Genomic DNA, 17,457 nt, shown 5'->3' on the forward strand with positions numbered 1-17,457 from the left:
ATCGTCGCTGGTTGATGATGACAGCGGTGGCTACAATAATGATTGTGACGATGATGATAATTGTGTTGATGATGATGAACATCTCTCTCATCCCGTAGCCGTCATACACCTCCAAGGACTTGACGGGGCTCTCTGTCGAGCACGACATCGAGACCTTCCAGGAAGGGCAGACAGTCATCCTGACGCTTAAGGATAAAGGTAAACCCTTCCTCCAATTAGCACGGTTAGCTACGTACAGTACTAAAGAAGTTCAACATACATGCATGATATCGATGGCAATGCTCGTTGTGTTGATGATTGACAATGTTGGCAATCGTGGCGATGATGTCTCTCCTCCGTTCCACCTCCCCATCCTCCTCGTCGTCTTACCGTTGCTCAGCCATCCTGGATGAGGAGGACGGAGACGTGCTGGTGAACGTGAACATGGTGGACAAGGAGAAGGCTGACAAGAACGTGGAGCTCAAGAAGAAGAAGCCGGTGTATCAGCCCTACGAGGAGGACGAGTCTGTGGACGACTTGGCCATTGTGAGCCTCGCGCGATGAGCCATACTCATCCCTCACTCGCTGTCTCACCCCGTCGCTCGCTCAGCCGCTCGCTCACCGCCCCCTGTCCACCTCGTCACTCGCTACCTCCTTCACTCACCCGCTTCCTCACCACGCTCGCCCACCAAACCCGCACGTTCATTCCCCTTCCTTCGCTCGCCCACTCACTCGCGTCTTCGATTTCTCACTACTAACCCACCCACTCACTCCCACACACCTACGCCTTCACTCAATCAGTCCTTCACCCACTCGCTCAAAAGACAGATTCATCTCCCCCCCCCCCCCCCCCCCGTATAGCCTTAACAGACTGTTGGGGCAAGTGCTGTTAGCGAGCATCGAATTAAGACCAACACCTTCGTCTCCCCAGCGCTGATGTTTACACACTATACCAGGTACTTTACTATAAACTATTTTTTATTTTACCAGTTATGGCCCACCGAGCTATATAGCTCTTTTTATAATTGACCTGGCCATAAATTATAGCTCAACCAAGTGGATTGCGTGGAAATCCGCACGACCACGTGGGGAGATACATGCAAACTCCAAATATACAGGTGTCGGGGTCGGGAGGTGGCGAGATGTTAACTACCGTGGTGCCCACTTATTTAAACTGAGGCTGAGTCGACCTAAGGGAGACCTAGGACCAATTCAGGTATTCATCACCAAAGTTGGTCGTGAGCAGGAATCAAACATCAGGTTCGTAGCACTGTGCGCTAACCACTACACCACCGCTCCCCACTTATTCAATAACAACAACACTCACCACGGTGATGTCACCACCGCTCCTTTGCCATGCCAGGTGCACTTCGAGGCCACGTAAAGTGTTGAAGGCTTGCTGACAGGAGGTCACGGGACAGACCCATGTTTTTGTTTTTTTGTTTGTTGCGGTTGCACCCGATTCAAGAGCCGAATGGCTCACAGGGCTCTACCTAATAAATTAAATTGAAACTGACTGAGATGGCTGGCAGAGCATCGTTCCTCTGCCCTCCATTATTGGAAACCTCCAACTGCCCACTAGCGTCCTTCACGAGCCTCTTCAATTGCCACACACACACTCGGAGCCATCCACCTACCCCTCCATCACTCACCTCTCCCTCCCTGTCGCCCTCACCTCATTGCAGATGCGCCAGCGGGCCGTGCTGTCCAAGTACGATGAGGAGATCGACGGGGAGAAGAGGAAGTCATTCCAGCTGGAGCACGGCGGGACGGCGGACGGCAGCTGGGAGCGCGAGCTGCAAAGCGTGCGCGACACGCTGCGCAGCCAGGCCCAGCGGCTCGAGACTGCGGTGCCCCAGATAGCCAACGAGTTCTACTCACCCCAAGAGATGGTGAGACGGCGACAGCGAAGACGAAACGGCCAACGTCGTTTGTAACCGGCTGGCTGTGCCGCTTTGAGCCAGTCGAGTGAAGTGTGGAAGGCTCCCGCCGCTGGCGGGAGGAGGTCACGAGACGGACCCAGGTGCAGAGCTATCCCTAGGGGTACGGCAAATCGGGGCGACTGCCCTGGGCCCCCACGCTTTGAGGGGGCCCCGCACGTCGTTGTCACTTTGTCAGGTGTAATACTTGCGATTCAGTTTGAAGCCATCGGGGTGGGGAGGCCCACAGTGAGATTTGCCTTGGGCCACGCACCCCGCCCTCCCCATGGATGGCCCTGCCTAGGTGCCATGGGTTGACTGACTGAGATGACTGGCAGATGCACCATATGTGCACCCTGCTGTGCCACCTCGCTCCACTCGTTGTTGAGTTACTCCCCTGCCTTCTGCCGTTCTCTCATAGCTTGCCACGGGGTGTCACGGTGGCGAGATGTTCACTCCCTTACCTGGTATATACTGGAGGTCGTGGGTTTGACCCCGAGGCCTGCTGTATATTTGGAGTTTGCGTGTCTCTCTCCCTGTGGTTGTGTGGATTTGTCTCCGGCTCCTCCGGTTTTTCCTTCCATATTTATAATCAACAGAACACGTTTAGAGTATTTGGCTGCTATACACGTGAAAAGCCACTTCATTGAGACATCATTTCAGTGGTCCTTACCTGGTAAAACAAAAAATTGAATAGCTTGACAGATGGACGGCAGTGATGAACGTGCTTTCCAACCTTCATCGGGAAAGCGTTTCAAAAAGATAGAACTGTCGGTTTTTTGTTGTTTTCTGGGAGGTCGCGAACGTCCCCTTGACCCTTGAACTACCCCCCCACCACCCCCTTTTCCAAAACAATGACAAACGTAGGTCACGTTCCGAAAGACGAAGCGCCGGGTAAAGAAGATCCGGCGCAGAGAGAAGACGTTGCGTGCCGACCAGCTGGCACCGCTCCCCGGCAAGACCTCGGGGGGGGGCGGCGGCCTCAGACCTCGGCTCGCGGTGAGGCGGCCTCCAAGGGCTGTGGTTGAGGCGGTAGTCCAGCAGCAAGTAGGCTGGCTGGCCAATGTTTACACATCGCCCCAAATACTAAGTTGAGGCTGAGTTGATATAGGGGAGGCCCAGGACCAGTTCAGATGATTGTCACTGGTATTGGCCACGAGCGGGAATCGATCTCGGTTTGCTGGTAACTGCTACACAAGCGCTCCCCACAATCACCTACCCCTCCTACACACCACCACACACTCCTACACACCACCACACACTCCTACCCCTACACACCACCACACACTCCTACCCCTACACACCACCACACTCACCTACCCGTACACACCACCACACTCACCTACACACCACCACGCTCTCCTACCCCTACACACCACCACACACTCCTACACACCACCACACACTCCTACCCCTACACACTCCTACCCCTACACACCATCACACACTCCTACACACCACCACACACTCCTACCCCTACACACTCCTACCCCTACACACCATCACACACTCCTACACACCACCACACACTCCTACCCCTACACACTCCTACCCCTACACACCATCACACACTCCTACACACCACCACACACTCCTACCCCTACACACCACCACACTCTCCTACCCCTACACACCACCACACTCTCCTACCCCTACACACCACCACACTCACCTACCCCTACACACCACCACACTCACCTACCCCTACACACCACCACGCTCTCCTACCCCTACACACCACCACACTCACCTACCCCTACACACCACCACACTCACCTACCCCGACACACCACCACACCACCTCCCCTCTCACCCCCCCCCCCCCCAGGCGTCGTCAGGGCGCTCTGCCTCTGCACTCTGCAGAGGGCGAGGGTGAGGAGGTTCGTGGAGATGGCAAGGGGGGTGGTGAGGAGCGACAGGAGGAGGGGCATGATGCCGACACCACGGTGCAGGACATGCAAATGAGCGACGACGAGGGTGAGACGTTGCACATCGCGGGGGATTTGTCTTCGCCCAGCAGTGGGTAGACTACGGCTGCTGATGATGTTGGTGATGGCGGGGTGTATCTGTGTACGACTACCTGGTGCAATGTGTGGACATCACCATTAGGAAGACAAAGGCGACCGGGCGTGGTGCTGTCCACCCACCCCCTCGTGTGCCGTGCCGGCCTTCTTAAGCGCCGCTCGCTAACAGTACTTGTCCCAACAGTGTTAAGGCTATACGGGGGCATCATTGTGTGTGTGTGTGTGTATGGCGGTTAGAGGAGCTGGTGACGCCCGCGTCACCCGTCGTGGTGGTGGAGGAGGACGAGGCGGAACAGGAACTGCAGAGGCAGCTGGACAAGCAGCGGCGACTACGGCAGAAGAGGGACCTGCGTGACGCGGCTATCAGGGTGCTCGCTCGCTCGCACGCTCACACGCATACACTACTACACTAAAACTAAATGTGTTTTTATTTTACCAGGTCAGGCCCCACTGAGCTTATGTAGCTCTTTTTCAGAAGAGACCTGGCTATCACAAATGATAGCTCAACGAAGCGGCTCATCGTCGTGCGGAAATTTATAGCAGCAGCCAAATACTCTCAACACGTTGATTCTAAATGTGGAGGGAAATACCGGAGGACCCAGAGAAAAAGCCACACGACCATAGGGAGAACATGCAGACTCGAAATTTACAGGTGCCAGAGTCGGGATTGAACCCATGCCCTCCTGTATACCAGGAATGGGAGTTAACATGTTGCCATAGTGGCGCCCCATTCTTTCACAAACATTCCCCCCATACAGCTTTCATCGAGATATTGGGGCAAGTGCTGTTAGCGAGTAGCACCTATGAAGGCCAGCACAGCACACAAGGGAGTGGGTAGCCAGCAATACGCCCAGCCAACTTTGTATCCCCAGTAACAATGTTTACACACAGCATCAGGTACTCATTTGAGGCCGAGTCAACCTAGGGGAAGCCCAGAACCAGTTCAGATAATCACTGCTGGTGTTGGCCATGAGCGGGAATTGAACCCAAGGTCGCCAGGTTTGTAGCGCAATGCGCTAACGGTAACATTGCCGCTCTCCACTACCGCTCGATTGCACGCACACCCACACAAACAAAGATGCCCCGTGTAGCCATTGACAGGCCATTGGGGCAAGTGTTGTTGGCGAGCTGCGCCTATGAAGGCCAGCACCATGTCCAGCTGCCTTTATCTCCCCATTGACGATCTTTACACATCGCCGCACCGAGTACTCACTTGAGGCTCGAACTCACACGCAAGCCCGCGTGATTGTGCGCTCGTGCACACAAGCTCACTCGCGTGGTCACACGCAAGTGCGCATGGTTGTACCATCACACGCGCATGCACACGCATACGCTCACACGTGTGAGCGAGTGGTTCGGTGAATAAGTGGGTGACTGAGTGCGCGCTTGGTGAGAAAGTTGAGCGAGCGCATGCCTGGTTCCGCGAATGAAAGAACAAGCGACGCGCTGACAACCACGAAGTCTGCCAGCACAACAAAAACGACGACAACAGTAGCAGCCACGGCCAAAACCAAACCCACCCCCCAAACTCGTCCACCTCGTTTCCCAGGTCGCGACGGTGGTGCGGAGCATGCAGAGCGGGGAGCGACGAGGTGAGAACGACGGTGGCGAGGACGAGGAGGAGGATGACGAGGAGCGGATGGTTCTGGGGGAGCGAGACCGGCATGGCCACATCGTCTTCAACTCCACGTCGGAGTTCTGCCGCACGCTCGGGGAAATCCCCACCTACGGCCTGTCGGGGAACCGCGACGACCGCGACGACCTGCTGGTATGGGCGTCGCCAACCTCGCCCACCACGCCACCCACCCACTTGCTGTCTTACTCACGCGTGGTTTCGCTCGCTACTCACTCGCAGTCTCACTTGCTCACTTGCCCGCTGCTGTCTTATCCCCTCCCCACTCGCCCACTCGCTCATTCATCCCCTCGCACCTCGCTCGCTCACTCACCCGCTGTCTTATCCCCTCGCTCACTTCCTGCTCACTCGCTCACCCCTTGTCTCGCTCACTTACCCGCTTCCCTCCTCACGCGCCTGCTCACTTATTCTTCGCTCATTCCTTGCTCACATATGTATGTACATTGAACTTCCTTTGCACCGAACGTAGCCAAAGGTGCTAACGATGAACCACTTTCTCTCACTCATCCTTTAGCTCACTCACTCATCCCCTCGCTCGCTTCTTGCTGGCTCACTCAAACTCGCCCGCGTTTCTGGTGAGTGCGTAAGTGAATGAGAGTGATTGTGAGCAATTGTGCAAGAGCTCCTGTGATGATTAAACTTTTGCACCCCCCCCCACTGCCCCTTCTCCCCTCTGCTGCCCCCCCCCCCCCCCACACACAGGACTTTGAGCAGAGCGACTCGGAGATGCGAGCGGACGAGGAGGACGAGGAGGGGGCCGGCTGGAGCGCAGTAAACCTGGAGGAAGAGCGGGAGCGTGTGGAGGTCGCCCACTCACCCCCCACTCACCATTGTCCACGTGTGTGCATGTTTATGGGGAACGGTAGTGCAACGGTTCACGCGTTGGACTACGAACCTAGCAAACAGAGTTTGCTAGGTTCAAATGAGTATCTGTTGCGGTGTGTAACGATCGCGACGGTGGAGGCAAAGGCTTTTCACGGGTGGTGCTGGCCACCCACCCTCTTGTGTGCTGTACCGGCTTACATAGGTGCTACTCGCTAACAGCACTTGCCCCTACAGTATGTTCATATAGGGGGGTCTTTGTCTTATGCCAGCATCTGTCGTCTGTGTGCGCGTGTGTTGCCATGTGTGTCTGTCTTATTTGTGTTTATGTGTGCGTGTGTCTTGTCTCTGTCTGTGTGTGTGTGAGAGCGTGTCTTGTCTGTGTATCTCAATTGTCTCTTGTGTGTGTGCGTGACCACACAGACCCCAACGGGAGCCGGTGCAATCCTGGAGGAAGAGCCGATGATTACGGGTGGTCTCGCATCCGCTCTCAAGCTCTGCAACACCAAGGGTGAGTGCTGCTGCTGCTCTTGCTGCTTCTCCTCCTGCCTGTTACTTCTCCTCATGCCCCTCCTTATGCTTTTACTCCTGCTGCTGCTCCTGCTCCTCCCGTAGCTGTATGCCTCTCTGTATAGCCGTTTGTCTCTTTGGGTGTGTAGATCTCTATGTATGTATATAGGCAACCATGCTAATCGGAGGTCTGTGTGCGTAGCTGTCTGCCTTATCTGTATGCATGTGTAGCTGCCTATTTGTGTGCGAGTAGCTGTCTCGATCTGTATAGCCGTCCGCCTGTCTGTATAGCTGTCTGTGTGTAGCTGCCTATTTGTGTGCGAGTATCTGTCTCGATCTGTATAGCTGTCCGCCTGTCTCTATAGCCGTCTGTGTATGCCCCCCCTCCCCCTGCGCACGTGCAGGGTACCTAGAGACGGAGGTATCGAAGATGGCGCGCGTCAAAAACCCCCACAAGACCCTCCCCTCCGCCCTCTACACCATTGAGGACAAGAAGTGAGGATGCTGCTCGCCCGATTTTTTTTAATGGCCATGTCGATCACCCCAGATCGAACCGTCACCCCAGGGGCTTAAACTACAGCTAGTCTTCTTGGTTTTTTCGGTAAAGTCACGTAGAAGGGAAGTAATAAAATAATAAAAATAAAACATAATAAAACAATTCTCACGACGTTTCGGCCACAACGCAAGCAGCCGTCTTCAGGTGAAGAATGAGAACCTGTCAAGCTGGGAGCTTATATATAAGCTGAGTTGGGGGGTGTAAGAAGAGCGCCTTAACAAAAGGATGTGCATATCAAGAGGAATTAAGCATATTCATGGGAAATGCGTAGGAGGTGGGCGGGGGGGTTTCAAGGGAGGGGGCAGGGGGTAGCAATAACAAAGGGATGGAATGTTAAAGCAATGAAACATGTGAATGGGAGAGCGGTGACCGAACACCAACAGCGGAGCAAGTAATGCATTCCCTGTGGAGAACACAAGATACACAGTTAATGCCTGTGAGTGGATTGCGGACTGAAAGTCGCCGTAAACGTGAACAACAATCAGTTAAGATCCGAAATGGTTTATTACGTCCTTCCAATGATTGCTGAGCCAGAATCCATCTTCTCGGTTGAAATTGTCTCTGTGTTTGTATATGTGGATCGCCTCATGAACAAATCTCTCATGGTAGCCAGATGGCTTGCAGAGAACCTCTGTCTTGGAGAAGTCAAAGTCATGTGAGCCCACTGAATTGTAACAGTGATCTGCCACGGCTGAGGTGTTTGTCCTACCGTGTTTCAGGTCTGCTTTATGTTCGCGGATGCGGTCCGAGACATGTCGTTTGGTTTCTCCAATGTAACTGCTACCACAGAGGCAACTTAGTTTGTAGACGCCAGGGTACTGTATGTCTGGAACCACGTCTTTTACAGACGGGACCAGATCACGGATTTTATGTACTGTGTTGAATCGTACCTGAATCTTGTGTTTAATCAGGATTTTGGAGATCTTTTTTGTGACCCCAGCAATGTAGGGTAAGGTGATGGTTTTGAAAGGCTCCTCAAGAGGATCCTTCTTGATGGTTGGAGTGATGGCCTTGCGGATTGTGTAGTCGGAGTAACCATTAGCCTTAAGAGCTTGGCGTACGTGTTTGAGTTCACTGGCAATGTGTTCCTGGTCGGAGATGCATTGGGCTCTATGGTATAGGGTCTTGATGAGGGAGTTCTTCTGGGATGGCTAGTGAACTCAAACACGTACGCCAAGCTCTTAAGGCTAATGGTTACTCCGACTACACAATCCGTAAAGCCATCACTCCAACCATCAAGAAGGATCCTGTTGAGGAGCCTTTCAAAACCATCACCTTACCCTACATTGCTGGGGTCACAAAAACGATCTCCAAAATCCTGATTAAACACAAGATTCAGGTCCGATTCAACACAGTACATAAAATCCGTGATCTGGTCCCGTCTGTAAAAGACGTGGTTCCAGACATACAGTACCCTGGCGTCTACAAACTAAGTTGCCTCTGTGGTAGCAGTTACATTGGAGAAACTAAACGACATGTCTTGGACCGCATCCGCGAACATAAAGCAGACCTGAAACACGGTAGGACAAACACCTCAGCCGTGGCAGATCACTGTTACAATTCAGTGGGCTCACATGACTTTGACTTCTCCAAGACAGAGGTTCTCTGCAAGCCATCTGGCTACCATGAGAGATTCGTTCATGAGGCGATCCACATATACAAACACAGACAATTTCAACCGAGAAGATGGATTCTGGCTCAGCAATCATTGGAAGGACGTAATAAACCATTTCGGATCTTAACTGATTGTTGTTCACGTTTACGGCGACTTTCAGTCCGCAATCCACTCACAGGCATTAACTGTGTATCTTGTGTTCTCCACAGGGAATGCATTACTTGCTCCGCTGTTGGTGTTCGGTCACCGCTCTCCCATTCACATGTTTCATTGCTTTAACATTCCATCCCTTTGTTATTGCTACCCCCTGCCCCCTCCCTTGAAACCCCCCCGCCCACCTCCTACGCATTTCCCATGAATATGCTTAATTCCTCTTGATATGCACATCCTTTTGTTAAGGCGCTCTTCTTACACCCCCCAACTCAGCTTATATATAAGCTCCCAGCTTGACAGGTTCTCATTCTTCACCTGAAGACGGCTGCTTGCGTTGTGGCCGAAACGTCGTGAGAATTGTTTTATTATGTTTTATTTTTATTATTTTATTACTTCCCTTCTACGTGACTTTACCGAAAAAACCAAGAAGATGAATTCCTGCAGTCACGAAAGCTTTAAATCGAAATCTACAGCTAGTCCTCTACTTACGATGGAGATGCATTACGAGGACCCCATCGTAAGTTGAAAATATCGTAAGTTGAAGATGGCCTCGCCTACCCAAGAGTCTTAAAGAATGGTGATAATTGAGCAAAACAGAGCAATTTACAGTACCGTACTGTATAAACTATATACCGTATGTATTTATTAATTACAATACTGTATTGCACAGTAAAATGTCAAGTAAAAAAAACAAGGTAAATTCTTATCCTACCTATATGAACCGCAATTTAATAGAACGTTTTTTCAGGAAACAATCCAATCGGCTATAAAAACTTTTAACATGCATTGAACGTATCGTATCGTGGTAACCCTAAAATTTAATCGCTAAAGCTACATATCGTACATGCATTGAACGTATCGTAACGTATCATATTGTACTGTACTCGCCAAGATCGTACCTCGTACGCTGTTGCCTTTGCCTGCCGCTCGAAATTTAAAATATTTAACAATTTTTTCATTTCGCCATCGTAAGATGGAAATATCGTAAGTCGTCGTAACTCGGGGACTCTGTTTTTATTTTACAAGGTAAGTACCACTGGGCTCTACAGCTGTTTTTCATAACAATCTGGCTATCACAAATGATAGCTCAACAAATTAGCTCATCGTGTGGAAATGTATAGCAGTCAAATACTCTAAACCAGGGGTCCTCAAACTTTTTAAACAGGGGGCCAGTTCACTGTCCCTCAGACCGTTGGAGGGCCGGACTACAGTTAAAAAGAACTATGAACAAATTCCTATGCACACTGCATATATCTTATTTTGAAGTGAAGAAACAAAACGGGAACAAATGCAATATTTAAAATGAAGAACAAGTAAAGTTAAATAAACAAACTTGCCAGTATTTCAATGGGAACTATGAGCCTGCTTTTGGCTAATGAGATGGTCAATGTCCGGTTCCATATTTGTCACTGCTAGTCGTAACAAGTGATGCAAGTGTGCATCCGTTAGTCTAGATCTGGTTGGAGATTTCAAATGTTTCATTCTGGAAAAAGTCTGTTCACAGACATAAGTGCTGCCAAAGATGGTTGCCATTTTGAGTGCATGGTTCCTGAGATGAGGATATGTCTCAGAGGGGAGAGATGCATAGAAATTATGAAGGCTGCTTGACTTGAATGCGTCTTTCAGAGTCACAATTCTGCAGTTCAGCCAGTTCCATATGGTAAATTGTATCCACATTTTCAATGTCAATAGAAAATGGGTTACAGAAAAGCTGTATGTCCTGTTCATGGAGATGAAGCTTTAAATCTAAATTGGAACTCCTTTCGCAATTTTACAGTGAATCCACACATGTTTTGTTTGGGAATGCAACCAATGGTTTTTCCGCTAACAGATTTTGAGTTGTGGGGAAATGGCAGAAGTTTTCCTCCTTCACTTGTTTGATGAGGAGGCCTAATTTTACTTCAAATGCTTTGACATGTGATTGCATATCACAGATGAGCTTCCCCTTTCCTTGAAGTTGCACATTGAAACTGTTGAGTAGCTCTGTTACATCTGTCAGAAAGGCAAGGTGCCATTTCCATTCTGCATCATTGAGCTCTGGTACTAATTTGTTTTTTGAAAGCACAAAAGCTGTAATCTGTGGAAGTAAGTCATAGAAACGTTTCAAAACTCTCCCTCGACTCAGCCAACGGACTTCTGTGTGGTACAGAACATCTTCATAGTCAACATTTAGCTCAGACAGAAATTCCTGAAATTGTCTGTGGTTTAGTCCATGAGCTCTAATGAATTTCGATTTAAAGCTTTCATGACTGCAGGGTTTCATCTTCTTGGTTCTTTCGGTAAAGTCACGTAGAAGGGAAGTAATAAAATAATAAAAATAAAACATAATAAAATAATTCTCACGACGTTTCGGCCACAACGCAAGCAGCCGTCCTCAGGTGAAAACCAGGTCTGTCGAGACGACAGCGTCTGAATGAAACAGCACACGAGCTTGGAGCATATATATAAGCTGGGTTGGAAGGGGGGGGAAAGGACGCCTTGACAAAATAATTTGCATATCAAGAGGAATTTAGCATATTTATGGGAAATGCAGGAATGTGATTAGTACTACATATGCCCGTGCATTATGCAGGACTACTTCCCTTCTACGTAGCTCTAATGAAGTTAACACAAGATACCACAGTTTTCATAACAGAGTCCTACTTCAGTGATTTACTACACAGCGCTTGTTGGTGGATGAGGCAGTGTATGGCTATTGGATGATAATGGTTGTTTGTCCATCTCTTGGTTAATGCGAGCAATTACTCCTTTCTTAGACCCCACCATGCTAGGAGCACCATCAGTTGTCACACTGGCTAGTTTAGCCCAGTTCAGCTCCAAACCATTCACAGTTTGGTAAATCTTTTCATAGATATCCTCTCCTGTAGTAGTTCCTTTGCTTTGCAGTGCATCAAGCTCTTCTGTGACTTTGAAATAGTCATTCGTCCCACGAATAAAATTTAGAAGTTGTGCAGAATCCCGAACATCATTGATTTCGTCGAGTGCCAAGGAAAAATAGGAGATTTTTTTTGTGGAGATTTGCAAATGCTGATGCAAATTGTCTCCCATTTCTTCAATTCTCCGTGTAATTGTAGGTCCTGAAAGACTCACTGTACTAAATAAATCGGCCTTCTCTGGACACATCTCTTTGGCAACAGAAAGAAGGCATTCTTTAACAAATTCTCCCTCCACGAATGGTCTGCCAGTGCACGCTATTAGCTTGGCAACTTGAAAACTTGCTCGCAGTGATGAAATATTTAGCTGCTTCTGCTTCACAAAAGTATTTTGCTGAGTTGTTAATGTATTTTTCACTTTTAATATTTCATCTTTTCTCACTTCTCCGACCAAACAATCATATTTATCTTAATGTTGAGTTTCATAGTGTGGACGTAAATTGTATTCTTTGAACACAGACACTATATTCTGGCATATCAGACACTGCATGAAAAAGTAATCATAAGTCCACTGTTCTTTGAATATCCTACACTCCGAGTCAATTTTTCTCTTTCTTGACATCATTGTTTCCTAGGGAGTCAAAATTTCTATTAGTAAAATACCAATATATATATACAGCGCTACAAAAACAATATACCAGCAATAACTTTGCCCACACAGAGACATACAGACTGCACTGCCCATCAATGCAGTCTGATTGGGGGAACTCCGCTTTTACCCCAGGCTCACACTGGTGCGGGTGCCATTAAAAATTAATTACACCTGCAGTTTTGTTCACAGCGCAGCCGGCCCCTCCCACATGCCCTGGCTTCCTCTGAGTCCTGGGAGGTGGGAGTAGTAGTCCGGCTGCACTGTTCGGTTCCTCCCACCGCCTGAAGCTTGATTGCAGCCGGACTACAATTCCCATGATCCAGCGCTTCAGCCGGCCAGCCAATCGGCGGCGGCCGCCCCCTCTCCCTCTTCCACCAATGACCGTCCTTCTCATGAAGAAAAAAAGTAACGGACAGGCAGCGGCGGAAAAAACACCTGGCGGGCCGGATAAATGTCCTCGGCGGGCCGCATGTGGCCCGCGGGCCGTAGTTTGAGGACCCCTGCTCTAAACGCACGTTTATTCTAAATGTGGAGGGAAAACCGGAGGTCCCAGAGGAAAATCCATGCTACCATGGGAAGAACTTGAAAACTCCAAATACACAGCAGACGTCAGGGTCTGGGTCGAACCCACAACCGCCTGTATATCAGGCGAGGTAGTTCACATCTCCTAGCCAGTGGCATTGTGGTTGCCGATGTAGTGTGCCCCAACACGGCCATTATTTCTGCGAGAGACGGAGACATGCACAAAATCGAAAGAATCCGAATATTTATACTGAAGGGATCCGACGATTTATAAACCTCTTCCCAGATGTCCAGTCAGAACGTTACAACAAACAATGCAAAACCCCGATAGGAGTGCAAAGTATAGCAAAGGTAAACAAGTCACTTAAATATACAAATAAAACTAAACAATTGTGATCTTACCAAGTAAAGCTCGCTGAGCTGTCTGACCACAAATGATAGCCCAACAAAGTGGCTTATCATGTGGAAATGTATAGCAACAAAATAATCCAAACACATTCTAAATGTGTGGAGGTAAAAACCGGAGGATTTCACCAGCACTGGCAACAATGTTTTTGGCATGGCCATTGTGAACCTCCTGACAGGGTGAGAGACGGCCACCACAGGGCTTGAAGCCAGCATGTCGCTGTCTTCGATACAGCCATCGAACCCACGACCTCCTGCATACTAGTCGAGGGAGTTAACATCTCGCCACTGCACCACCATTTATCGTCCACTGTGAGAGAAGCGCACCGCGAGTAGTAGTCGTGGTAGTATTACGGTTTGTATGCAGCACGCAATTCACCGTGGCTGCCCCTTCAAATAAAACCTTGAATCTCTGCAACAACGCACGCTACTATTGCTGGGCCTCGCCACAGCCTCGGGAGGTTTTCTCATTGACAATCGATTCTCCCCCCCACCCCATCTGTACGCGCGCGCGTTGCAGTCACGGCAGCGATGACAAGTACAGCCGCCGGGAGGAGTACCGCGCCTACGGGCAGGAGTTCAAGGACAAGGAGCACTACCGGCCAGACGTGCGCATCGAGTACGTGGACGAGACGGGGCGCAAGCTCACGCCCAAGGAGGTACGCTGCTTCCTGCTCCCCTCCCTTGACGCGAGGGAGCATGTGAAACGATGGGGCGTGGCGAGGTTTCGTGTCGAGATTGCTCGGACATTGGGAAGTAAACGGTTGCCCGCCTCGTTGCGTTGGTCCTGATGAGACGTGGCACGGCCGTGGGCTCCAGAGGGACTCGTGGTAGGGAGGTCGGTGGGTTTTTCAAGGTTTGACATTTTTTCCAGTGCTGGAGGGGTCTCAAGTTGCAAGCCCACAGTTCCGTAGAACACGTTAGGAATAGTGTTAGAATAGTTAGGAACGGCGCACGTCATTGGGAACAGGGTGCGCCGTTGTGAATGGTGTTCGTCGTTGTGAATGGTGTTCGTCATTGTGAATGGTGTTCGTCGTTGTGAATGGAGTGCATTGCTGTGTACACACACAGGCGTTCCGACAGCTGTCTCACCGCTTCCATGGGAAGGGCTCGGGGAGGATGAAAACTGAGAAACGGCAAAAGAAACTCGAAGAGGAGCACGTGAGTGACTTGGAAACACTCCGAAGCATTTTCTCCCACGCACCAAATGCAACACTCCATAGCACAACCAAACACTCTTAAATAAACAAACACTGATGCTTTCACTCCTGAACTCCTGCTCAAACACTTTCCCACAACAACTTGCAAATGCTCACCTCTCAAACTCACACTAACACACAGACAAAATCCCCCATATCGTCTTAACAGACTGTTGGGGCAAATGCTGTTCGTGAGCAGCACCTATGATTGCCAGCACGGTGCGAGTTGCCATTGTCTCCCTTGTGGAAATGTTTACACACTGCACCAGGTACTCATTTGAGGCCGAGTCGACCTAGGGGAGGCCCAGGACTGGTTCAGATAATCGTCACCGGTATTAGCTGTGAGCAGAAATCGAACTCTGATCGCCTGATTCGTAGTGTAGTGCACTAACCTCTACACTACCGCTTCCCAGAACACACGCACACTCAAGTACTCCCTCTGTCTGTAACACTCCTCCCGCAATGTGCCAACGCTCAAACCGCTCCCTGCCCATGGCCTTGTGGTGGCGCGCTCACCGCTTGTCGCTGAGATTCACAGTTGGAATCTGGCAGGGTACCCCAGTTAATACGGAGGTAAATTGACGGTACAATGTTGCCCGTGTTGTGACGCTGCCCTCCCCACCTCCCCTCCACGCGGCAGATGCTGAGGAAGATGAGTTCGAGTGACACTCCGCTTGGCACCGTTGCCCTACTGCAGGAGAAGCAGAAGGCCCAGAAGACGCCATTCATCATCTTGAGTGGCAGCGGCAAGAGCATGAACGCGTGCGTAGATCCACTCGCCCACATGCTTGCTCGCTCTCCCGCTCGCTCTCCCGCTCGCTCTTGCGCTTATTCGCTCGCGCTCCCACTCGTTTGCTCGCTCTCCCACTCGTTCGCTCACTCATGTCACCAGAGGAACACGAGTCCTTCACGCGTCACCAAACGTTCACTTGCTCACGTCAGAGCAGAGATACTAACTCGCGTTACAATAGACTCGCTCTCTCACGTTCACCCTTACCCCAACCTGTCAACGTCACCTTAGCCCTTAACTCTAACCTTATCGCTAACCCATAACCCTGACGCTCGGTGTGTGTGTGTGATTACAGGAACACGATAACGAAGTGAGGGGGTAGACCCAGGCCAGTGTGGGCACCTCCTGTGCCACTCGACCTCCCACCCCCGGGGGGGTCCCCTCTCCTCGACCTTCTGCCTCCACCGACGACGACGACCAAGGATCCCCAATATAGCCTTGAGCCCAGTGTTCTTCATTCATTGCAAGGCCCACGAGCCACTGGCGGCACCTGACGTACGGCACGCCCAGCAATATACAAATGTGAAAACACCCCGTCACCGTGCTGCTGTCAAACCCAATGGTTTCAAATGCATGGCGACCCTCACAATGATGTCTTATCGACGAAAGTGGCCCCTTGGAAAATTATTGAAGAACTCTGCTTTATCCAGGTATTTGAGAACACAACGCCTATGAAGGCCGGCAATGGCACACGACAGAGCGGGGTTGGGGGGGGGCTGGGTGGCCAAACACCATGCCCAGCCACCTTTATCTCCCCCGTACTGTTGTGTGTTTACACATCGCAGCAGGTAACTCATTTAAGGCTGAGTCGGCGGCATACGGGAGGTCCACGACCTTTCAGATATTTACTGCTCGATGTTATCCTTCGATTAAATTCATCAGCAACAGCAGAAACCGGGTGACGTTAGAAACGCCTCCATTGTGTCGCCAAGAGATGGAGACGCTTCCTTTGTTTACCCCCTCACTGCGAGCAGTGCACCACCTCGTGGTACAGAAATGGCGCAGAACTACTTCTGCATCCCCTCCTAGAGCCCTGTTGTCTGCAGTCGGTGAGGTGTCAATTAAATCAAAAGCCTTGATAAGAGGCGTTGGGCCGGCACAGCAGAAAAACCTTGGTTGGAATCCAGGATTCAGACAGTGGCGATTAAGCCGATCTCTATGCGAGTCTCCAAGTCTCATTGTCAGTCATTGGTGGCCGGACTGAGACCAACTCGCTACACTGAAGAACTTTGTTTAATCGTGACTGGCTTAACCCAGATTGGAACTTGTAATCTCAACGGTGCCGGGTCGGGGGGGTGGTGTCTAAACCCAAGTCGCTCAGCCACATGCATTGATGTCCAGGTGTGCTTCAGTGTTGGATCTGTCCCATGAAAGTAACCCCCTCCCTTGTATGTAAATTACTGTCCCACGTCTGCATCTCTACGACCTGTATGTTTTGTTACAATAAAAATATTGGTGGGCCTTGTGTAACATGCGAGCATGTGTGTGTGTATATTTGACGTAGGGGAGAGCAGTGGTGTAGCAGCACGCTGCGCTACGAATCCGGCTACCCGAGTTGGATTTCCGCTCGCAGCCAACACCAGTGACAATTATCTGAATCAGTCCTGGGCCTTCCCTGGGTCGATTCGGCCTCAAATGAGTACCTAGTGCAGTGTGTAAACATCACAGGGGAGACAAAGGCGGCTGGGCGTGGTATTGGCCACCTACCCCCTCGTGTGCCGTGCCAGCCTTCATAGGTGCACGCCAACAGCACTCGCCATAAAACTACGTGCAAAGCTATATTTGGAATCTTTGTATTTGTGATA

At 50.5% G+C, this 17,457-nt stretch overlaps 1 protein-coding gene across 1 annotated transcript in view; it reads left to right on the forward strand.

Moving 5' to 3' along the window:
• Nucleotides 1-17,122, forward strand: part of LOC144734615 (U4/U6.U5 tri-snRNP-associated protein 1-like) — a 17,949-nt gene extending 827 nt beyond the window's left edge. Inside the window, 15 exon segments of the mRNA XM_078616884.1 lie at nt 99-198; nt 380-525; nt 1,665-1,871; nt 2,766-2,864; nt 2,866-2,897; nt 3,727-3,875; nt 4,160-4,290; nt 5,472-5,690; nt 6,258-6,359; nt 6,801-6,888; nt 7,292-7,382; nt 14,184-14,322; nt 14,735-14,824; nt 15,503-15,624; nt 15,948-17,122. Of these exon segments, the coding sequence (XP_078473010.1) occupies nt 99-198; nt 380-525; nt 1,665-1,871; nt 2,766-2,864; nt 2,866-2,897; nt 3,727-3,875; nt 4,160-4,290; nt 5,472-5,690; nt 6,258-6,359; nt 6,801-6,888; nt 7,292-7,382; nt 14,184-14,322; nt 14,735-14,824; nt 15,503-15,624; nt 15,948-15,966 (1,734 nt within the window). The 3' untranslated portion in view covers nt 15,967-17,122.
• The last annotated feature ends 335 nt before the right edge of the window (nt 17,123-17,457 follow it).

The sequence above is a fragment of the Lampetra planeri genome, chromosome 52 (genome assembly GCF_965212315.1).
Source record: "Lampetra planeri chromosome 52, kcLamPlan1.2.h2, whole genome shotgun sequence".
Taxonomy (NCBI): domain Eukaryota; kingdom Metazoa; phylum Chordata; class Hyperoartia; order Petromyzontiformes; family Petromyzontidae; genus Lampetra; species Lampetra planeri.